Source organism: Ursus americanus, chromosome 2 (assembly GCF_024610735.1).
Source record: "Ursus americanus isolate L20-20 chromosome 2, mUrsAme1.1.p, whole genome shotgun sequence".
Lineage (NCBI taxonomy): Eukaryota > Metazoa > Chordata > Mammalia > Carnivora > Ursidae > Ursus > Ursus americanus.
This window is the reverse complement of record NC_142128.1, coordinates 100,607,075-100,630,358: the sequence shown is the minus strand read 5'-3', so window position 1 is coordinate 100,630,358 and position 23,284 is coordinate 100,607,075. Positions and strand designations below refer to the sequence as shown.

Here is a 23,284-nt window from a genome sequence, read left to right as displayed (position 1 = left end):
CCCTGTGAAAGAGTGACTGTTACGGTGTGCGCAGGTGGCCCTCGGAGATCCGGCGGGTTGGGCGCCAGAGCCCTGCAACAAAGCGAGAGTCCCAGTAAAGCAAGTCGAACGCACTGCTCAGCCTCCAGGACCCCAGAGTCACGTTCACACTCCCCTGCGGCCTATCCGGTGTGCAACAGCACTGGGTCCAAAACACAGCACGTACCCTAATTTTGAAAGGCTCTGCGGCTGCAGAACGCTAACCGCGTGAGCTTTCAGCGTCACACTCACCGATCACAGACCGCGAGAGCAAATACAATAACAAGAAGCCTGACACAGCGCAAGAATCACCAGAACGTGACACACGGACAGGATGTGAGCCAAAGCTGTCGGGAAAGTGGCGCCCCTGGACGGGCTTCCATCCGCGGGAGCAAGAGAGGCAGTGCCCAGGGACTCCTCTCCAAGGCGTGTCACGAGGGAGGAAGAGCTGGGGTGACAGAAAGGGTGACAGGTCTCCCGCACGCTGTCCCTCCTCCGGTCTTTCTAAGGCCTGCACATTTAATTCGACAGGTGGCAATCATGGCAATTAGGCGCCCAGGACAAGCAGCACCCAGGTGGCAAGAGGGCCTCTGCAGGCGTCGGCGAGGTGACATTGTGGGGTCAGGGCACCGGGGAGGGGGGAGGAAGAGGCCCCTCCTGGTTAAAATGCAGGGACAGGGGCCGCCCTAAAGCTTCCCGGCCCTGGGAATGTTGGGCCATTTCCTTTGTCACCGTTTGAGGACAGGCCGTTCTCGAAAAACACCAAATGATTCTTGGCATGGGAGTAGAGCTTCCCAGTCAACAACGACCAAAGCCCATGGGGTGCTTGGCTCCCCAGAGCACCCTGGCCGGGCCTGACCCACATTCCAGGGTCCGGGACAGCCCTGGTCTCGTGTCCGCTACTCCCGCCAAGAAAGCAGCCTCTCTGATGAATTTCAATAAATGCCCACTATATCCCATGTTCTGCCATCGGAGTAAGAAAATACTGTCCCCACACCAGCGCTTCAGCGGCCCCTTAGACACCTCGCTCCTGGTTAGCACGGAGGCCCCGCACCCCGTTCTCATGGGACACTCCCATGCAGAAGACACACCCACCCAACGTACATCCCGCCAAGGCCACCTCCACCTTGCCCAGGCCACGGGGTTTCAAGGCTTGGTGCCACCCACGTGTGCCTCCTGTAAAGGTAAAGCCTATGGTGGCATTTGAGTGTGCATACACACACACACACACGCACACACACCCATCACCAGTCATGCTCCCAAAGCCTCTTACCCACCAGTAAAGTCAGCTTCAAGCCCTGGGTCTGGAGGGCACCCCCAGCGTGTCAGATGTGTGAGCCAGGTCTTGGCTCTGAGGGACCAGGAAGTGCTTACGGGGGTCCTGCCCACCCGGGGGGGCCACTGCAAGAACAGCCCTAGAAATGACCTTGGGAACAAAGGAGATTTGGCCGAAGCTAACTGGTGAGGAGAACCCTCCCTGACCACGGAGTGCTTAGTGGGTACAGAACACAATGACCTTGGGAGGTGGCCAAGCGGGAGCCCTGAGCGCCAGTCTAGGGACGGAGACGCGGAGGCTCAGAGAGGGGAAGGGACCTGCTCAGGGTTCGTGCTCTTGAGAACCAGAGCCAACTCTGAGGCCCTCCAGCGTCCATGGCACTTGGGGCTTCAGGAACTGGACACACAGCTGGAAATGTCACTCCATCCCCTGCCCTCCAGGTCATTCTGTTCAGCCCATTGCTCATTTCCCTGCTAGCCAGCGTCGGTGGAAAGCGTTCCCTCACCTTGGTGGACCACATCGGGGGGCCCTTCCTCCATTAACTCGCACACGCACTTATCACAGCGCACCTCCCGTCGGCCGGCCGGCTCCTCGAGGGTGGGGACCATGTCTTCTTCGACTGTGGTCCTCAGCTCGAGCATAGACTGGCAGCAGCAGGAGCGCTCTGCATGCCTGGCCAGTGACACGCTGCTGGAGGCCCTCGGACGTCGCTCTCCTCTGCTCGGCGCTTGGCCACACTCGCCTGAAATGCAGACTTCCTCAGTAGCATCCGCTGGTGATCACTTCTGAGACGTTGGTCCTTTGCAACATCTCACAGGAAACAGGGACACTGTTGGTGTTACTGAACGTGACCCAGTCACCCCTGACCCAAGCCACAGTGGGACACATCCCACGGGAGACTCACGGAGCAGGTGTCACTCGGCTTCCGAGAGTGGCAGGGAGCCTCTGACCCCTTTGCCACACCTGACACAGCACCATGCGGACACTGGACTCTAGACAATCCTGCGGGGACCCCACTGTCCCTGGCATTTCCCAGCACTTCACCGCTGTGAAAACACTGTGAAATGTGCATTAGACCATCGTAACCCTACAAGAAGGAGGTTTGCTCAAGACAATGCTGATTCTGGTTTTCTCATTACAAAAGTAATACATTTTGTGTTCATTTTAGAAAATTTCGGAAACGTGGGGCACCTGGGTGGCTCAGTCGTTAAGCGTCTGCCTTCGGCTCAGGGCGTGATACCCGTGTTCTGGGATCGAGCCCCGCATCAGGCTCCTCTGCTGGGAGCCTGCTTCTTCCTCTCCCACTCCCCCTGCTTGTGTTCCCTCTCTCTCTGGCTGTTTCTCTGTCAAATAAATAAATAAAATCTTAGAAAGAAAGAAAGAAAGAAAGAAAAAAGAAAGAAAGAAAGAAAGAAAGAAAGAAAGAGAGAGAGAGAGAGAGAGAGAGAGAGAAAGAAAGAAAGAAAGAAAGAAAGAAAGAAAGAAAGAAAGAAAGAAAGAAAGAAAGAAAAAGAAAATTTCGGGAACGTGTAAAAGTATAAAGAAGAAAACAGCTCCCAGGCGCTCCCCACCTGTTAACATCTCAGTGTCATCCGGTTTTATCTATCCGTCTATTTATCTGTCTTCTACCTTGTATGTTCTTGATTTTAAGATCCCATTGATCATGAAACACACCGTGAATTTATCAACAATGTTTTAGGAAAGAAAGAAAAAAGAAACCATTTCTCTTGATATCAGTCTCACATTCAGAAACATCCACGCCGTGGGGAAAGGAGGTGTCTTAGAATCAAGGAAATACCAAAGATGTGAGCTCCTTACAGACCGCACAATTTCAACTGCGTTTTTCCCGTTTTCTCCTAAAACTTGCTGCCCCACCATCAGAAACTCTTTGTAAACACCATTGCAGTGGGTAAATAATATTCTACCACCTTCTATTGTTGTCATCTGGGTTTGTTTATTATACATTTTTATAAAGTCATCTCTACGCCCCACGTGGGGCTCGAACTCACGACCCCGAGATCAAGAGTTGCATGCTCCGCCCACCGAGCCAGCCAGGCGCCCGGTTTGTTTATAATTTTCAGTGTTATAAACAAGGCTTCATGGCACATCTTTATGCATGACTTTCTGTCCCTGTTTTTGGTTGTTTTCTTAGGATGAGGTCCTGCAAGTGGAATTACTGACCTAAAGGGTATGAACATTTAAAAACTCTTGATACCTAAATGCCAAACTGGTTTCCAGAAAAGATGTCCCAATTTACATTCCTACCAGTGACACAAAAGCCCCTTCTCTTTCTGTGGCATTGATTCTTATCCCCCCCCCCAAAAGCAAGTAATACGGGTGTTGCAGTTTTTTAAAAATCCAATAGGAAAAATGGGCTTTTAGGGGAAAGCAATAGTCCCCTCTAGTCAGAGCTCTCCCTGCTCAGTCCAGCTTCCCAAAGGCAAGCTTCTATACGTGGAGCCCCTGTCATGAGCGAGGCACGGTTCTAGGGTGCAGAGTATAGCAACGAGCAGACAAAAACCAGCCAAACAAAAAAACAGACAATAGAGAAGATACGTTAAATAATCCAGTATGTTTGATAGGGAGAGTACTCTCGAGGAAAAGGAAGTAGGGAAAGTAGGGCGTGTGGGGAGGAGGGGAGAGCTGCTATCTTAAGTAAGATCTTGTGATCATGTGGGAAGGTGTCTCGGCTGAACTGTGTCCCCTCAAAATCCACAGGTTGAACTCCTTACCCCCAGCACCTCAGACTGTGACTATATTTGGAGACAAGATCCTTTTTTTTTTTTTTAAGATTCATTTAGTTATTTGAGAGAGAGCGCGTGCACACACAGGTGGGGGGGCGGGCAGAGGGAGAGAACCTTAAGCAGACTTAAGGCTGTGCAGGGAGCCCAACATGGGGCTCGATCCCACGACCCCGAGATCACGACCTGAGCCAAAGAAACCAAGAGTCAGATGCTCAACTGGCTGGGCCTCCTGGCGCCCCTGGAGATAAGATCTTCAAAGAGGTGCTTAAGTTAAAATGAGGTCTTTGGGTGGAACTTAATCCAGTATGACTTGTGTCCTTGAAGGAAGGGGAAATTGGGACCCAGACACATGCATGCACAGAGCAAAGACAGCGTGAGGACAGGGAGAAGACAGCCGTCTACAGGCCAGGCAGACAGGCCCCAGGAGAAACCAGCCCTGCCCGCACTTGACGCAGACGCCCAGCCTCCAGAAGGGTGAAGATAAAGTCCTGCTGTTTAAGCCACCCAGTCTCCCGTGTTTGTTGGGGGCACCAGCACCCCCAACACAGGTGGCCTCTCTGAGTCCGCGACACTGGAGCAAAGCCCTCAGGACGCGAATGAGGGAGCCACACAGGTATCTGTGGGACGAGTCCGTCAGGCAGAAAGAACAGCAAATACAAAAGCTCTGAGGTGCGAAGGTGCCTCTTAAATATTAGAGGAATTGCGAAGAGGCCAGTGGGGCTGGAACAGAGTGAGCGAGAGGGAGCGGAGCGGAGCGGGAGGGGAACCGGAAGGACAGCGGACGGCATAGGCTCTGGAGCTGCGGGCCCTGGAACGGGACTAGTCCAAACGGAGACGTGCTGTAAGACTGTGAAAACGTAGCATGTGAAAAAGAAATATTAAACATTTCATTAGTAATTTTGATTGATATGCACTGGAGGTTAAATATATTGGCTATACTGAGTTAAATAAAATATACTAGTGAAGTGAATTTCACCTGTTCCTGTTAGTATTTTATGATATAGGTACTAGAAAATTTTAGATCATACCTGTGGCTCATGTTATCTTTCTTCGGGAAAGTTCTGGCCCGGGGTCTTGTGGGTTATGATAAAAGCTTCAGCTTTTGCTCTGAGTGACTTGGAGCCATTGGAGGGTTTCCAGGTCCAAAAAATGACCTGATCTGACTCACTCGTGTTTTCAAAGGATGGCCCTGGTGGCCCTGTTGAAGAGAGATCGCTAGAAACATCAATAAAGGTGAGCAGATCAGTTATGGAGCCATTGCAACCATTCAGGAGAAGATGGGGCTTGGACCGGCAAGGCAGAAGCAGCATGGTGAGAAGTGGTCAGACACCAAATAGATTTTGAAAGCAGAGCCAGGAGCGTTTCCTGACAGATTGGGCGTGGGGTGCGAGAAAAAAAGGAGTCAAGGATGAGTCCGGGTTTTTGGCCTGAGCTCCTGGAGGGATGCCATTTGCTGCGAGGGGAAATAAGAAGGGAGAAGCAGGTCTGGGAAGAACAGCACGAGCTTGGTTTTTAGATAAGTTAAGTCTCAGATGCCTTGTGGTTTCCAAGTGGAGATGCTGGGAAGCCAGTTGGGTCTAAGACTCCGGAGTCTGAGCTGGAGATCTGGCTTTGGGAGAGATCAGTATAAAGCTGCAAAGGAAAGCCTGACGGACAACATCAAAGGAGCCAGTGTAGGCGGGAAGAAGAACAAGGTCAAAGGCAAGGCCAAGATCAAGAGCCCCGAGTGCCCCAGGGACCCTCACGTTCGGAGGCTGCCAAGATAAGCAAGGGAGACAGAGAAGGAGCTGTGAGGTAGAGAAAAACCAGGAGAGGGAAGTGTGGCAGAAGCCAGAGGAAAATTGTGTTTCAGGGAGGGAGGGAGGTAACATGTCCAAGGCTACTGAGCACTCCAGGAGAAGGAGACAGAGATCTGGCCACGGGATTTAGCAACCCGGAGATGCTGGGGATCCTGGAAAGTACAATTCAGGTGAGTGACGGACGCAGAATGACTACCGTGGGTTCAAGAGAAAGCGAGAGGAGAGGGATCAGTGACCGCCAACCCAGGTAACTCCTGCAGGGAACCGTACTGTCAAGGGAAGAAGTGGCAGTGGGGAAAAGACCTAGAGAGGCTATTTTTAAAAGGGGGGGACAATGTCAGCATGGACGTACACTGCTGGGAATGAAACAACGGTGATGTCAGAAAGAGACGGAATTCTTCTGTTTTTCTCATCTCCAGAGTATCCTTATATTGCTTTTTCATGTTTTATCGACGTTAGACATTGACTTTCTGCTATGATCTGCAAGCTCAGCTGACTTGCATCAGCCCTCGTCTTCCTGCTGCTCTTGCTCCAATATCATCCCAGTATATCACGATCGTCCCACTGCCCCAACACAGCGCTATTTCAGTGCATCCACTGATCACCTTGGTAACCTTTATCTCTCGGTCTACCCACTACAGACAGCATCTCCTGATCCCCCCACTTTATAAGAGGAGGGTATTCACACCTCTACCCTACCCTCTTCATGTCAGTCAGCTTTCGTAGGGTGCGCTCGGAGAGGAACAATGCTAACTCCTACCAAATCTCGGCAACTCACGCTTATTTCTTATTCATATAACATGCTGTGCCCTGCTTCTGATGTCCTTTTTATTCTGGGAAGCAGACCGAAGAGCAGCCCCCATCTGAGACCTGCCATTCTCGTGAGAGAAAGAGAAGAGCAATGCCAGGACCTCACAATGCCTCTTAAAGCGTCTGCTCAGTCATGGCATAAGTCACCGCCACTCACATTCGATTGGCCAAAGCAAGTCACGTGGCCAAGCCCGTTATCAGTGGGCAGGGAAGGAAGTATTCCCCTCCCACAGGAAGCATGGCAAGCCATATGGAATCAGGTGGGGATGTGCTGTCCTCTTTCCAGGGAGGAGAGTGAATACTTGGGAACAATAATCTATCGCAATCCACCTGCCAACTTCTACAAGCTATAGTTTTCATTTTATATTGTCAAGATAGAAAAACTTTACATCTTCCTTTATAGCTGTTATTAAGCAGTCTTCAGTGCCTTGTCTGTGGTTGCTTTTATAAGTTGAAAACCACTGAGCAGCATTGATATTACTATGACTAAGCAAATATTCCTGCTGCAGAGTCAAAGAGGTGCTAAGAGCCCATACTGTGCACCACCGTTCCAATGACACAGACCCTATGCACTTCAAAGAGCCCCGTTTTTATACTCCATCATTCGCTCCATAACAGGCCACATTTTGATTTGCTTCATATTTGAACTATGCCTTTCATGAAAAATTTTTGGTCTCCCTGAAGTTGCTAATTACCTTTCTTTTTTTACTGTTGGTGGAAGAAACATGTGTTTTCTACACTGTATCCCCAATATCCTCCAAATTGTTTCTCATTCCATTTATTGTTTGGAATATTTTTATTCTTCTCTTTTGAAGTCTGCTGACCTTCTGAACTAATTGGGCCTTTTGCTTAATTTTTGGATCTTAATGCTTTTGCATAGCCTTTTGTCTTTACTGCTGTTACTAATTGCCTTCTGTTTTTTATCAAAGGTTTAATTTCTGGCAGTCCCAACAATACTCTTAGCTCTATGGAATGTCCCCTTCTCACACTATTCTCAGAAAACTCTTTCCTAGGGCCTTCGTCCTCCCACTCTAAAGAAGATTGCCTGCTCTCAAGGCTGCTGAACAATTCTATCCTCGATTTTCATTGCTGTCCTGAAATGGATCCCTTGTTTCCTGGATCTCATATCTTCTCTCTTGGTTTACTCTCTGGTTTTACTGAAATACATACTTAAATAACTTCCTTAAAAAGGTTAAATAGGATGTAAACTTCCTTGGTCCTTGCATCCTCAGGACCACCACACTTACATATAAAATAAAGGCATCGGACCAGATGATCTCTAATGCCTATTCCAGGAGTATAATTCTAGCCAATATTCACTCACATATAGCATACTATACCAAGGAGAAATTTAAAATGGTTGTTGTTTTCAAGGAACTTAATTTACAGAGGCAAAAAATAAACTCATGAGGGGCGCCTGGGTGGCACAGCGGTTGAGCGTCTGCCTTCGGCTCAGGGCGTGATCCCGGCGTTGTGGGATTGAGCCCCACATCAGGCTCCTCCGCTATGAGCCTGCTTCTTCCTCTCCCACTCCCCCTGCTTGTGTTCCCTCTCTCGCTGGCTGTCTCTATCTCTGTCGAATAAATAAATAAAATCTTTAAAAAAAATAAACTCATGAAACAATTAAAAAGTTAGCAGTAGATGCCACAAGTTAGGGGAATATTCATCATCAGTTTGAGCATTGGGGGTAGAGGAAAGACAGAGAGAAGCTGAGCCAGGCTGTCGTGGTCTTACCAGGGAAGCAAGACTTCTGTTGGGTGTCAAAGAGTAGGCAGTATATTAGAGATAATTATTTATGAATATCCAACAGGAGATTTATGGCCAACATTAGTCTGAAGGAATGGTTATCAGTCAAGGGAAGCTCTCCCCCCACCACCTCCCTGTCACCATCTGAGTTATCAACATTTTCGTTTCACCAAGTCAATCAAGAAAGATAAAATTTTTAAATATGAAAGTATAACTTTGCCCGTAACCAACAGACAAACTCTCCTTCCATTCCGGGAAGTTCATAACAATGAACTTTCACTATATATATGAATAATTGTGTACAAACTTATAAATGCCCTAGTTTTTGGACTCTGAAGTGACTGACAACAGTCTGTATTAGCAGCGTGTCACTGAGTAAAACGGGGCAGAGGGGCACTCTCTTTACCACCATCCATGTTTTTAAAGATTTATTTGTTTGTTTGTGAAAGTGTGTATGCACAGGAACGGGGGGGGGGGGGGGGAGGGAGAGAGAAGCCGATCTCACCCTGAGATCATGACCTAAGCCAAGGAAACCAAGAGTCCAATGCTTAACTGACTGAGCCACCCAGGCACCCCTACCGTCATCCGTTTTTAAAATTTGTTTTGTATTGTTCCAGTGAGGAGTCAGAGCGGCCATAAATCACTTCTGCTTCCCATCCCCTCCCAGGAGAGGAAACATCCCTCCACAGAGTGACAGCACTGCTGCTTGGATGACAAGGCCCCAGGGATGGTCAGGACTGGGCTTCTCAGCCGGATGAATCTGAAACACCCGCATCAGAGGAAAAACAGGCCTTCCTCCACCCCCCACCCCTCTGTCCCATTCGATTTGCAAATGAGAAGACTTGCAGAGAAGGAAGTTTCCAGAAAAAAGAAACGATCCCTGGGCCAAAGGTCTGACCAGTTTCCAAAGAGTGGGAGTAAAGTGAGGACAGCAAGTGCTTGGGGCCCTGTGGCTAATTTCCCGGGCAGGGTCTCACCTCCTACGACCCCTCTGGGAGGCTTTCTCTGAACCCCACTTCCACCTAGGAAGAATTAGCTGTGCGCAAACACTCTGTCCCTGCAGCCATGACAGCATTTATCAAATTCAAACAAAGTTTGCATCCATTTTCCCCAACAGTCTATGACACCTCAATGGACTTAGTCATCGTCACGCCCCAGTGCCTGGTACGTATGTAGTGGTTGCTCTGCGTTTGTTGAATGAATGAGAGCAAATGCATTGAAAAAAAGGTGCATTTCATCAATATTCAGTTTTCACAGGAGCCAGAAGGACCTAGGGGAGGGGATCTAGGCCAAGGAGATGATTTCCACGCGCTGGGGCCACACCACCCATGGAGGACAAAAAAACAAACAAAAAATAAAACAAAAAGCAAAAAACGCCTGTGCGTTTCACCTGGCCTGCATTGTCACCCCGGGCTCCACTGCAGGTTGAGGGGAGCAGAGAGATCCACAAGGACTCAAGGCCAGGGTCCCAAAGAGCACCCCCGCACAGCCAGAGTGGGAGCAGTGCTCAGCTCTGCAGAAGGGCCAAGAGCAAGAGGAACCCACCCTCCCCGGAGGACTGCCTCTGCGCCCAGCCCCTGAGCTTTCTAGAATTTCACGCTGTCCTCTCCACTGCCCGGAGCGACAGGCATCCTTGACTTACAGGTGAGAACCACCACTCGGGATCAGAAGCCCCTCCCTGGGTGTGCAGAAGGGGGGGGGGGCCTGCGCCCTAGCCCATGGGACAATGACAAGCAAAACAAAATGCGAAAAATGCCTGGATTTGATCCTTGAAAACTCAGAAACCTGTACACCCTTGGCTTGCCCGTTTTATTAACTTTTGCAGTTTGCTAATTTTCCCTTTATTTTCTTCTGGCTTCTCAGAAAGATTTCTTAGAAAAATCCCATAGGATTCTGATCTAACAAAGGGAGGTGCTTAGAGGAAGGAGCTGGATGCCCAGGGCAGGGGCATAACCCAGGGAGGGGAGAGCCGGGAAGGCCCCTGCAGGTGGTCCGCCGCGGGGGGGGGGGGGGCGGGGGGATCCCCTCACCCAGCAGCAGCTGGGGGCAGCCCCTCCCAAGGGGGAAACACAATGCTCTTTTTCCCTCAAAAGACCATACAGAGTGCCATTTACTTCACCACTTAGAAGTGGAAGGAAGACCCATCCCCGCTGGTGATCTTCGCGTCCCCAGAGAGGTGGCTAGGCGGTGCGCTTGTACTCCAGCAGGTGGGAATTCCTGACAAATTAACAACTGCTAGCTGTCCCTGCGGCGTCTAAGCGTGCAGAGAGCCGGCCTGGCGACATGGCCCCGGACACCGGGGATGGGGGGAGGGGCAGGCTGCTGGACGCGCCGCGAGGGGGGAGCACAGCTGCCGCCCACCTAACTTCTCGCTCAGACAGATCTGCGGCCCTGGCCCCCGCAGCCGTGGGGCGGGGGGGCACAAGCAAGCACCGAGGGGAAAGTGAACGCGTCCTGCGTGGATGGGTGTGACCTTCGCTTCCATCGACACCGCGGGGGCCCCGGGGAACTGGCGAACCGCGAGGCCGTGAGAAAGGCCGAAGTAAAACAGCAAACGGCTTCCAGCTGACCTCCGTTCTTGGGAACTTGGAGCCAAGCGCTGGCAGCTGGCTGGCGCGGGGGCAGGCTCTCTCCTGGGGAGGGCACGAGGTGCGGGCCGCCCCAGTCCCGCACGCAATTGGGGTGGGGGGGGCCTCCCGGCAAGAACAACTACTGGTGCCAAGCAGGCAAGCCGGGAGTTGGGGGAGGGCGCGCAGACAGAGATTTGGGGTGGGGTCAGGAGAGGGAGGGTCAGGGAAACTTCTCGTTCCCTCCCTCTCCGCACCCTTCGGCACCCCCCTCTGTGACGGGACCCTGTTTTAATATTTGGGACACTGGGACCATCAGGGCCCTCTCCGGGCAGCCAGAGTCCCACACAGAATTACATCGGCGCGTTCCCCACTTTCTCAGGAGCTGAAGGGACGGGAGGGAGCTATGGGGTCACCTCTGGCCGAGAGGGTCCAAACCCACGGGCATTCAAACTAATGAGACCGTTCCCCTCCCCTGGAGCCCTGCGGGTGCTGGCGGAATCGCTGACACCCCGGGAGGAGGCGGAGGACACTCGCCCCCGCACGGTCCGCACCCCGCGAAGGCAGGCGGGCTTGCCGGGTGTCTCCGAAGCCCGGCTGGTCCCCCACTTCCCAGCTCGGCCGACCTCTCTAACGCCCGGGAGCTCGGTCGTCGCCGCGCTCCCCCCTCCGGGCCTCGCGCCTCTCGAAGGAAGGGGCTCGCGGGAGGGCGCGCGCGCGGGCGACGAAGGGCAGAATTTCGGGGCGTCTGGCACGGAGCCTCGCGGGGGCCGGGGGAGCAGTCCGCTTCGCCGCCCGCGGGCCCCCGGGGTCCCCAACAAAGTTCCGGCTCTCAGGGCCGGACCACCGCGCTCACAGGTGGGAGGAGGTGAAGGGCGGGTCAGGGAGCCCCGGGGCGCCCACTCCGCGCGCCTCGGCCACCCGCCGGGGGGGCGCTGGCAGCGCGGGCCGGGGCGCGCGCGGGCGCCACCCGAGGGCGTCCCCCGTGCCCTCCGCGGCGGGGCTCGGGGCGCAGGGGTCGCGACAGCCGCGTCTTACCCAATCCCGGCACGAAGGTGTTGAGGAAGAGGCAGATGACGGCCACCGGGAAGGGCATGTACGGGATGGCGGCGCGCAGGGGGCCCTTCTTCTCGCGGACCTGCACCACCACCCCGCTGGACGAGGACGCGGCGCGGGGGTCCGCCGCCGCCGCCGCTGCCGCCGCCGCCGCCGCCGTCTCGGCGTCTTTGTGCGAAGGCTCCATGGCGGGGCGCGCTCAGGGGCGGGTGGCGGCGGCTCTGGGCCCCGGGCTGCGCGCCGAGCTCAGGCGGCCAGCGAGCTCCGGCGCCGCGCGGCTCGCCGAGAAGCCCGCACTCCCGCGTCCCCACGCGCCCGGCCCTCTGCCGCGCGCTGCGCCGCGCCCACACCCCGGCGCGGGGCGGAGGGGGCGGCGCGACACCCAGCGACAGCGCTCCGACGCCCCTCCCCGCCGGGCCCCTTCCCCGCCCTTCTCCCCGCCTCCCCCCTACAAAATGCCACTTACGGATCCGGGCGGAGGCAGGAAAGTAGAAGAGGACCGCGGAGGGACCCCGCGCGGTTCGCCTCCTGGGAGGGATGGACGCACCTCGCCCCCCGGAACAGGTGAGCCGGGCGCGAGCCTCGGCCCGGGACACCGCGAATGGGGCGGGTGTGCTCGGCGGGCCCTGTCGCAATAGGCTGGAGCTAAGGGCTTTCATGGGCTGGATGAGCGCTGGGCGGATGGAGGCCAGGGGCGCACATGCCTGCTGCCTAGTAGGCCTTCAACTCCTTGCGTTGTAAATGGATTTCGTTCCAGTCGATAACGAAGCTGAAAGCAGGAGAAGCGGCTTTTCAAACAGGTTCAAGGCTGGTTAAGACGGGACCGTCCCCTACACACACACACACACACACGCGCGCGCGGAAGGCGGGAAGAAATGCGCCTGCTGCCGGGAAGCTGGGATGTGGGAAACCAAACCCTGAACTGTCCTGGAGGAAAACCTGGCCTTTTGTGTGCTCGACGTGGTGGTTAAAAAGCCAGCGAGGACACAGCGCCGTCTAGTGTCGACAATGAGACAGTTGGTAGAAGCGAGACGGTTCAGCCGCAGCAGGAGGCCCCACACTGAATTAGGGTTTGGGGGAATTTTTTTTTACGTAGGCTCCCTGCCCAGCATTGGAGCCCAACGCGGGCTGCAACTCGGGACCCTGAGATCAAGACCTGAGCTGAGATCAAGAATCCGAGGCTTATCCCACTGAACCACCCAGGTGCCCCTGAATTAGGGTTTTTGAATAATGCGGTCTTCACCTCCACTTCTGGAAAAGGTGATCGGATGATACGTTGGTATTACCCAGATATTCCGCAAATCGTCTGAATAATCGAAAGAAGGCATATCCACTTCCTTCTCCGTGTCCCTCCTTCTCCAGGAATAACAGTGATCGGAGGACCCTAAAACCGCGCAGGGTCAAAGGAAGGATGCTGAAAGACCACGGATTATTTTACGTGTATCTGAATAAAATAATTGTAAAAGCCGATGCCCAGCAGGGGGTAGTGATGATACCATGGTCGCACACTCACGTGCACGCGCTCATGTGCGCGCATACACGAGTACTCGGGCCTGGCAGTCGGAGTGAACGTGACTGAAAGTTTCAGTCCCTACTAGGCCACTAATTACCTGTATTACATGGAAGAACTCGTTGAACCTTTTCTGGGCTCAGATTGTAACATCAAAGCAGGAATCAATACATATTTATTGAAGGCCTAATACCACTCGGGTTCTGGGGAGAGTTAGGAAGGACTAAAACCCAGACTCTGTCTTCCAGGGTCTCGTGGATGAACTGAGTCATGGTGATAGAGTCAGACAGCGACAGATGAAGGAGCTAAGCGAACGTGGGCCCGTCGGTGGAGCAGCGCCCACTGTGGTTGTAGCAATGGCCAGAGCCAGCGGCTTGCAGGAGATGTATTTTATTTTAAACAAACACTTTGGGACGCCTGGGTGGCTCAGTCGGTTAGGCTGCCCGCAGCTCAGGTAAGGATCCCAGGGTCCTGGGATTCAGTCCCACGTTGGGCTCCTTGCTCCAAAGGGAGCCTGCTGCCCCCCCCCCCACTTGTGGCTCTCTCTCTGACAAATAAATAAAATCTTTAAAAAAAATAAAATAAAATAAAATAAAACACTTCTTTATCGGAGCATTCTCTGCCAGGCACTGTTCTAAGCACTTTACACATATTCACTCATTGAATCCTTATCCTAATTCTATGGAGTATTCTTTATTCCCTATTCTACAGATGGGGGTAATCATAGGAGCACAGAGGGGTCGAGTAACTTGCACATAGTCTCCCGCTAGTCAGTGGCAGAGCTGGGATTGAAATGTGGGCGATCTGGCCCCAGAATCCACATGGATAAGTGTTATTTTATTCAGAGACCCAGGAAATAACCCACATTCTTTGACTATTCTCTTGCAGAGCACCTGAACTATTTTAGGCCCGTGCAGACACTATTATTCCTGGGGAAAAAGGATTTCAGGGAAGAAAGTGGATTTACATCTCCCAGCTCGCCAGGTGATTCACTTAATGTCTGGATGTCAGAAAGACATCCAGACAGAACAACAGCACTTACAAAAGCAGGGAAGTCTAGGAAAGTAGGGAACGTTCCAGGGATTGCAGTATGTCCAGGGCTCGGGCTTGTGTGGGAGGGGCAGGAGTTGGCTCGGCGGGTGGGCAGGAACCTGGGGAGGAAGGGCAAAGGAATCTGGATTTTATCCCAGTGGCTAGGTGGAAGCTTCTGGAACATTTCCAGCAGGGGTGTGGCATGGCATGAGTGTTCCAAGTCACTATTACTCTAACAAACTACCCCAGAATTTGGTGGCTTGACCCAACCTTTTAAAAAAAAAAAGGTAATGATCGCAAATTCTGTGGGTCCGGAAATGCCTGGAGACTCAGCTGGGAAGACACAGATGGTGACGGCTGGAGCAGCTGGGATTCACGTCCAGAATGATACGCAGGTCTGGTACGTACTTGAGAGCTGGCTCAACCAGGACCATTCCCTAGACTCCTTTTTAGCGGAAAAAAACAACAATTTTGCTGAAATCCGGTTCCAAACTGCTCTTGGGCTCTGTTTTAAGCACTTTACACATTTTCACTCATTTCGCTCCAAGAAATTCGTACACCAGTTGGGGTGGCTCCTTCTGGCCAAGACTGGCATGTGGCATTGGCGGTAGAAAGACAGATTTTGCTTGAAGCTCTGTGTTTTGAACAATGTCTTGATCTCTCTCAGCCTCAGGGTCCAAAATTATAAATACTACCTACCTCATTTGTCTGTGTATCAGGATTAAGTGAAAGAGTATTTGGAAGGCCCTCGATAAATGGCAACTGAGTGAGGAGGTTTTTCATCTGAAGCGATAGAAAGCCAACACGGGGGCACCTCTCTGGCACGGCCCGTTGGGAGTCCGACTTGGTTTCTGCTCCTGTCCTGATCTCAGGATCATGAGATCGAGCCCCACATCAGGCTCCACGCTCAGCACGGAGTCTGCTTGAGATTCTCTCTCCCTCTCCTCCTCCCTCCATGCTCTCTCTCTCTCTCATAAATAAATAAATCTGAAGGAAGGAAGGAAGGGAGAAAGGAAGGAAGCCAATACAAATTTAGCTTTCAGGATAAAATAAAGGAATGTATGGATATGATGGCGTTTTGATGTATCAGCTTAGAGAGGCTGAATGTCCGTCCCCAGAATCCCCTTTCCCATTTGTTCGCATTCAAGGTGGGTTGCCCGTGATGATCTCTGTCATGGCCTGGAGGACGGAAGGGAAGCCCCGGCCGCTCTGTAGCAGACACGCGCCTTCTCCGAGGTGTTCGGTTAAACACTGATGTAGCTGCGTGAAGGAATTCTGCAGGTGTGGTGAAAGCCCCTAATTGTTTGCCTTTATATTAGTCAATGGGCGGTTGTCCTGGGTGGGCCTGGCTTCATCAGCCGGAGGAGACCCCCGAGCAGCTGCTGGGCCGACAAGCGCTCTCCCTTCCCTCTCGATCTTCCTTCTTCACTGCAAACTGTGGACGCCTAGCTTCAAACTTGCCGTGGGGTTCCAGCCTGCCTGTGATCTTCCCACCCCCAGCGCCTGCCTTGCGGACCCCTGACTTGCTGAGCCAGCCCCTACAGTGAACAAACCCATGCCTCTGCCTATCTACCTGTCTGTCCGTCTCTCATCGGTATGATTCTGCTAGTTCTGCTTCTCTGGCTAAACCCCAACTGATACAATGAGCTCAAATTATGTCAGTGAGTCATCTACTCAATTAATGCCTCTGTCTGTCTCTTTCTGTGTCTCAAACTCCGTCTCAGCTCTGCTGGCCTCTGCGTGTGGCTTCATTCTGTCAACTGGTTGTCGCCAGGTGGGGAGGAAAATGGCCCCTGAACAGCCAAGACTCACATTTTCCCAAGCAAGCCCGGCAGAAAGACACGGCTTTCTCTCCGAGGGTCCTCTTGGATCAGTCACTGTTGGCAAGGTACTGCGGCTGGGTACTCCGTTTGACCAGGCCTGTGATGGGGGGGGGGGGGGCTCTGGCACTGATCACCCCCGCCAGCCTCCAGAATTGGGTAGAAGCACAGCCAGATGGGAGGGTGGGGGTGGGGTGCGTGCCAGACAAACAGCCCTAGTAACCGCAGTCTACTCTGAACGGCAGTGAGTGGGCTTCCGGATAATTCACCTTCTCGGTCAATGACCTTGACCTATAGAAGCCACGTGTTTGGACTTCCTTCCGCATGCTGACTTCCCCTGGCTGCTTTCCCAAAAGCAACATACTCCCGTGAAATCCTAAAGGCAGAGCCCAGCCTGGTTTGTCCCCACATCTCACACCACTTCTACCCAGCTGTGTGATCTAGGTCAGAGCACTTCGTCTCCCCGTGCCTCCATTTACCCATTTGGGAATGGCCATGCTCAGCCTTCCCACTCCAGAAGACCACGAGGGTGGACTCGGACCATAAGTTAGAATAGAAGTATTATTTCCCTGCTCCCTCTGTGAATGGGACTTCTCACCCTCCTCCCCAAAATGACGTCTACCCTCCGCACTGCTCCGCTGAAGTGTCAGCGCTGTCATGTCTGCAGAGGAACGTGATGAGGGAAAGTTGATAAGGCCAAAGGCAACAAGAGAAGGGAAGGTATGGGTTCCCCGTGCTGCCAACATCCCAACTAGAGGCACGCTGGAGGCAGGGGGCTCTGCCGGACTCCCAGGGGGGTCCTGTTCTCCCCTCTCTGGGTGTCCTTTGTACATTTAGTAGGGTGGGCATGATGGTAACGTTGGCAGGGAACAATAACCAGGCTGTCTCCATCTGTCACCAGCTGTTTACAGGAGTATTTGGAAAGCTCGTGCTCATAGGAGGTCACCCCCGCAGGGACAGGTGATGGTGGCAGAGCTAGCCCACCCTGCAGGAAGCAGGGCTGGGGCACGGCACCTGTCTGTGGGGGCAGCGCCTGGGACCCCGGTGAGCGCCAGGCCCACTGTGAAACCATCCGGCTCCTTGCCGCACCCGGTCTTTAAGGACCGAGGGGAGACTCATTACCACACTGAACGCAGAGTCTCGATGACCTGAGGAAAACCTTAGTTATGATGAGCTCCCGCGAGGACAGGAAGAAGGAGACGGCTGTCGCTTTAAGGTCCCAGGACACTCAGAGCTGGAGCTCACCTGCAAGTCCTGCTTCCTAGGCCAACAGTGTCACATTTTTCTAAAGTCGGTGAGGCTGCAGCTACAGACCTGGTTGCCAAGAAAAATGTGAAATGCTGTTAAGAGAGAGAACAGCAGCGCCAGCAAAAGCCTTTCTGATCTAAAAACTGCTAAAATCGGGCAGATTTACCGTCTCTGAAGAACCCAGGACTCCCCGACCGCTGCACGCTGAAGCATCAGCCGAATGCTGAGTAGTATGTAATGGTGGCAACGGCAGTAGGAGGTGGTAGTAGTAATAAGCAGTCGCAGTAATACTGCGTATACATATAAAATACTGCGTATACATATAAAATACTGCGTATACATATAATAGCACATAGTCGTAGTGTATAATAATCGTATGTCGTCGCAGTAGTGGCATGCAGTAGTAGCAGCATGTCATCATAGTGGTCATAGTATATAGTAGTAGTACATCGTAGTAGTATGTACTAGTAATATATAGTAGTAGCAAGAGCAGTGGTAGGTAGTAGTAGTAATACGTCGTCGTCGTAGTAGTATATAGTATATAATAGTATGTAGTAGTAGTGGTGGTATGTAGTAGTAGCAGTAATGGTAGTAGTATGTAGTAGTAGTAATAGTATATAGTCATAGTATGTAACAGCAGTATGTAGTAGTAATATGTAGTAGTAGCAACAGCAGTAGTCGGTAGTAGTAGTAATAGTAGCTATATAATAGTAGTAGTATATAGCAGTAGTAGTAGTGGTGTGTAGTAGTAGCAGCAGCGGTAGTAGTATGTAGTAGTATATAGTATGTAATAGCATGTAGTAGCACGTAATAGTACCATGTAGCAGCAGTATGTTATAGTCGTAATATGTGGTAGAAGTATATAGGAGTAGTATGTAGTGATATGTAGTAGTACTATGTGTAGCTACTAGTACTGGTAGCATGTAGTAATAGTATGTGGTGGTCGTAGCATACAGTAGTAGTATGTAGTTGTGTGTAATAGTAGTATGTTGTAGTAGTATGTAGTGGTAGTATGTTGTAGTAGTAGTGCTATGTAGTAGTACTTCGTGGTAGTAGTATGTAGTAGTCACAGTATCTAATGCTACTAGTAGCGTACAGCAGCCGTGTGTAGCGGTAGTAACAGTATGCAGTAGTCACAGTATCTAATACTACTAGTAGCGTATAGCAGTCGTGTGTAGCGGTAGTAACAGTATGCAGTAGTCACAGTATCTAATACTACTAGTAGCGTATAGCAGCCGTGTGTGGCGGTAGTAACAGTATGCAGTAGTCACAGTATCTAATACTACTAGTAGCGTACAGCAATCATGTGTAGCGGTAGTGATAGTATGCAGTAGTCACAGTATCTAATACTACTAGTAGCGTACAGCAGCCGTGTGTGGCGGTAGTAACAGTATGCAGTAGTCACAGTATCTAATACTAGTAGCGTATAGCAGTCGTGTGTGGCGGTAGTGATAGTATGCAGTAGTCATAGTATGTTATAGTAGTCATAGTATGGAGTAGTAGCGTACTGCTCAGTGTGGTAGCCATCAGTCACCTGTGCCTGTGTAAAGTTAAATTAACTTACCATTTAATTGAGCATTCGGGTCCCCAACTGCACCGGCCACATTTCAGGGGCTCCATGGCCACATGGGCCTAGCGGCCACCATATTACATGGCAGCTACGGCAGTGGGAGCCCACGCCCGCCTGCCCTCCCTTCCTGCAGCCTTTCTGTCTGTGTGTGGCCTCTCTCCCCTCCTGCGTTCCCATCTCCCCCTCCTCCTAATACCCCTCGCCCCTCTGCACCTCTTTATCTCACTTTACCTTCTCAGCCACCGTGTGGGCAAGTTGTTCGTTGTACCCATTTCACAGACGGACACCTTGTGGCTCAGGAAAGTAAAAAGTGAGTGGGGGCCAGATGGGTCCCAGAGCTCTCTCCCCTGTTCACCACCGTCCACTGGTGCTGCTTCCAACCTGCCCCGGGGCCCCCTCTCCTTCCCCGGGATTCCCACTGACCCCTCTCCTGCACCCCAGCTCCCCCCCCACCAGCCTTCTGACGTTCGTTCTGTCCTACCTCCAAACGCGGCAGGCCACCTCACTCGGCCTGCTAATAAATCTATTAAGTTGTAATCAATCTATAAATCAGCTCTCCTGATTATATCTGGTGGGGATTAGGTTTGCGTTTCCTATAATTACAGCTGAAGGTTCAGGCAAAAAAGCAAAGTGACTGATAGGGAAAATGAGGGAAACTCAAAAGACCCTACCTCTTCTCCCTGGGGGCTCTCTGGCCAGGCCCTGCCACAGATGACCGGCTCCCTGCTGTCCTCCTCCCCAGCTGTCCCCAAGGCTGAGGCTGTGGGGGCCAGAACGGACCTCTGGCTTGGAGCCGGAGGTCTGTACCCTGAAGGTCACACAGAAGATGGTCTCCAGGGGGGACGAGACTCCTGCAGAGTGTTCCTCGTCCCACTCAGGAGAACCCCTCCTCCACCAGGTCTCGGGTAATTATTCTCTCCCTCCGCTTGGGTACAAAGGCAGGAGAGGATGGGGCTTTCTGACAGCTTTCAGTCCCCTAACTAGTCTGGAAACTCTGCATTTGGTTTGGGCTTTTCCCAACAAAACAGAAGGGGACTGCAGACAGCAGGGGGCATGTCAGTGGGGACCCGCAGTGGGGGAGGGGTGGCTACGAGGACCAATGAGAAGATGTTCTGGAAGCTGAAAATCAGTCTCCCTCCCTTCTCCCTCTCCACAAGCCCAAGTAGGGTTGGACCCAGGCCACTTGCTTGAGGCAGGCACGCTGACCATTCGTGCTGCCCTCCTGTGAGGCTCCTTGTGGTCCAGCGTGGGCTTCTGGAGCCTTCGGCCCCACCCCCACCCTCTTCCCTGCAGCACCCCCACCCCCGGGCTGCTCACAGAGGCTGCACATCCTGGGTGTTCGATCAATGTGAACTGACTTCGCCCACTCGTGCAGGCACCAATCAATTCCTATGTCTCCACATGCAATCTTCTCGTTCAGCTTCCCGGCGTCCCCCAAGCCACGGATGTCTTCTTGGAAGCAGTGGGTGTCCTAGAACTGATGAGTCGCTAGAGGAGGAGAGAAGCCAGAGAGCAGAAAGAGAGAGGTGGGTTTGGGAGAGGGAAGGAGAGGGAGACAGAGACAGGGAGAGCTTGCCTTTTACCCTGAAGGTAATCCGTGGGGGCTCATGCGCCGTTAAGCCCATGACGCTGGCGTTGAACTAAGAAAGTGGCAGAGCGGGCCAGGGGGTGGGGATAAATGAGTGCACCCGTCGTAATGAGCGCCGAGTAAGGTAGAGGCTTGTGGAATCCTTACATCATACACCTGAGACTAATATAACACTGTGTTAACTATCCTGGATTAAATAGAAGGGAAGGAAGGAAGCTTCCATACCTGTAAAATGGGACAACAGCAGTACCTACCTTGTAACGCCGGCATGAGGATGTCCTGGAGGGAACTCAGCACAATGCCTGACACACAGTAAGTGCTCAATAAATGGTACTGTAAGGTCATAGAAAAAATATATATATTTCTGTCCTTAGTTTCTGGAACAGGGCTCCTGTGATAAGAACACTAGGAATGTCTCTTGTCCTAATGTTCTTTGACCTCCATTCGTGACCCAGGGCTCCTGAAACCCTTGTCAACTTCCTGGGAGACAGGAGTGTCGCATGTTCGAACGAAGCGACTCTGTGTGGGCTCCTGGATGGGGACGGTCACGGGAAAGATCAAGCCGTGGTTAGGAGATTGGAATTTTCAGCCCCCCTCGTTCTCTGGAGAAGGGAAAGGGGCTGGAAATGAAGTTAAAGATTGATCACACCCACAGGGTGTGCCTCCGTAAAATCCCAGTAGTACAGGGTTCGGAGAGTTTCCAGGTAGGGGAACATGTCCACAGGGGAGGGGACGCACCCCAAAGCCACCGGGACAAAAGTTCCTGTGTTCGGGACGCTTTCAGACCTCACCCGACGCACCCCTGCATCTGGCTCTTCCTCTATATTGTTTATACCCTTCCATAAACTAGTAAACGTAAGTGTTTCCCGAGTTCTGTGAGCTGCTCCAGCAAAGAGAGCGTCCTTGGAACCTCTGCTGTATAGCGGGTTGACCAGAAGCCCAGGTGACAGCCGGGCCTTGCGACATGTCTGATGTGGATGTGGGGGGAGGGCGGTCTCGTGGGGCTGAGCCCAGTGGGGTCTGATGCCATCCCCGGGTTGACAGTCAGAAGGGAGTCAAACTGTAGGACGTGCCGCTGGTGTCGCACAACTGTGGGGGGCGGGGGGGACCTGCACACATTCAGTGGCCAGAGTGTCACAAGTAGGGGTTCTGCGTGAGTGGAAAAGGACACACACAGGGAAGAAACAGGGAGGGGAAGATGGGGTTTTTCCATACGCAGGAAGGGGGGAAACGGAGCTTTTCCGTTTTAGGTAAGTATTTCCGCTGTCATTCCTAACACATCTTGGAGCAGCCTGGGACAGTTCCCTGGGTACCAGCTTGTCATCTCATTCTCGAAGCAAAAACACACAAAGTATAGGTGATTTATCAGCCGGTCATCCTCTGGGGTGGCGGGGGGAGGGAGACATGCCTCCAGAACCTGCCAGGACATGACCCCACAGAGTCACAAAGCAGGTGGTCATCTAAGCAGAGTGATTCAGAGTCACAAAGTAGGTGGTCATCTAAGCAGAGTGATTCAGAGCGATCTTCTCAGCAACCAAATGAACCGTTTTTACCACTCACGAGTCATGGATCCCTAAAATATGGGAGACTGGGGGCGCCCGGCTGACTCAGTCCATGCAGCAGCAACTCTTGACCTCAGGGTCATGAGTTCGAGTCCCACATTGGGTGTAGCGATTACTTAAACATAAAATCTCAAGGACACCCGGGTGGCTCAGTTAGCTGAGTGTCCAACTCTTGGTTTCGGCTCGGGTGGTGATCTCGGGGTTGTGGAATTGAGCCCTGCGTGGGACTCTGCACTCAGTGCAGTTTGCTTGGGATTCTCTCCCTCTCCCCCCTTTCTTTCTCTCTAAAATAAATAAATATATAATAAAATCTTAAAATTAAATGTGCACCACTGGTCACTTCTTTGGAATAAAGCAGAGGCCCCAAAGAGGTGGCAGAGTCCCCTTTGGAGGACCTACATCTTTGATCTGGACTTTGTCAGACAGATGGGGGGGAAGACTGAGTCGGGCATGATGGAAAGAAGTCTTGGATTACCAGCTGAGAAGAGCAATCTGGAGGAGCTGGGCAGGGGGATGAAAGTGGGGAGCATGGGCCCCAGCAATAAGGGGGAGGGATTAGGGACTGCAGCCTAGGGGGTTTCCGAAGAGGGTGTGAGGGAAACAGCCTGGATGGATGGCCCTCATGATTTCCATCCCCTTCTGTTCACACCCCTTCCTCTGAGCCTGGGTGGGACATGTGACTGTTTCTAGCCAATGGAATATGGCAACCTTAGAGTGGTTTTGCAGAGGTAATTAAGGTCCCAAATCCGTTGATTTGTAGTTAATGTAAAGGGAGGTTGTCCTGGGTGGGCCTGACCTAATCAGGCGAAAGCCCTTCCAGGAGGACTGGGCCCTCCCTGAGGTGAGAAGCTCTCCCTGCAGACTTGATGAAGCCCCAGGCCATGTGGAGGAGGCCCATGTGGCAGGGAGCTGAAGACAGCCTCAGCCAAATGCCAGCA

The 23,284-nt window shown here is 52.4% G+C and overlaps 1 protein-coding gene and 1 long non-coding RNA gene across 4 annotated transcripts in view; one reads left to right on the top strand and one right to left on the bottom strand.

Moving 5' to 3' along the window:
- STUM (stum, mechanosensory transduction mediator homolog) overlaps positions 1-12,956 on the bottom strand; it is a 49,930-nt gene extending 36,974 nt beyond the window's left edge. The window contains exon 1 of one of the 3 annotated variants that reach the window (XM_087859381.1): positions 12,483-12,956. In XM_087859381.1, coding sequence (XP_087715507.1) covers positions 12,483-12,675 — 193 coding nt within the window. In that variant the 5' untranslated portion in view covers positions 12,676-12,956. Of the gene's footprint in view, positions 1-1,799; positions 2,655-11,998; positions 12,335-12,482 lie in introns of those variants that run through there. The other 2 variants (XM_045796642.2, XM_087859383.1) reach the window with 2 other exon arrangements.
- Positions 12,957-14,411: 1,455 nt separating this feature from the next.
- LOC123792598 (uncharacterized) lies at positions 14,412-19,737 on the top strand. Its single transcript, XR_006779741.2, has 5 exons — positions 14,412-14,510; positions 14,846-14,958; positions 15,707-15,839; positions 16,283-16,446; positions 17,280-19,737. It is a non-coding gene; the product is annotated as an uncharacterized LOC123792598 (long non-coding RNA).
- The last annotated feature ends 3,547 nt before the right edge of the window (positions 19,738-23,284 follow it).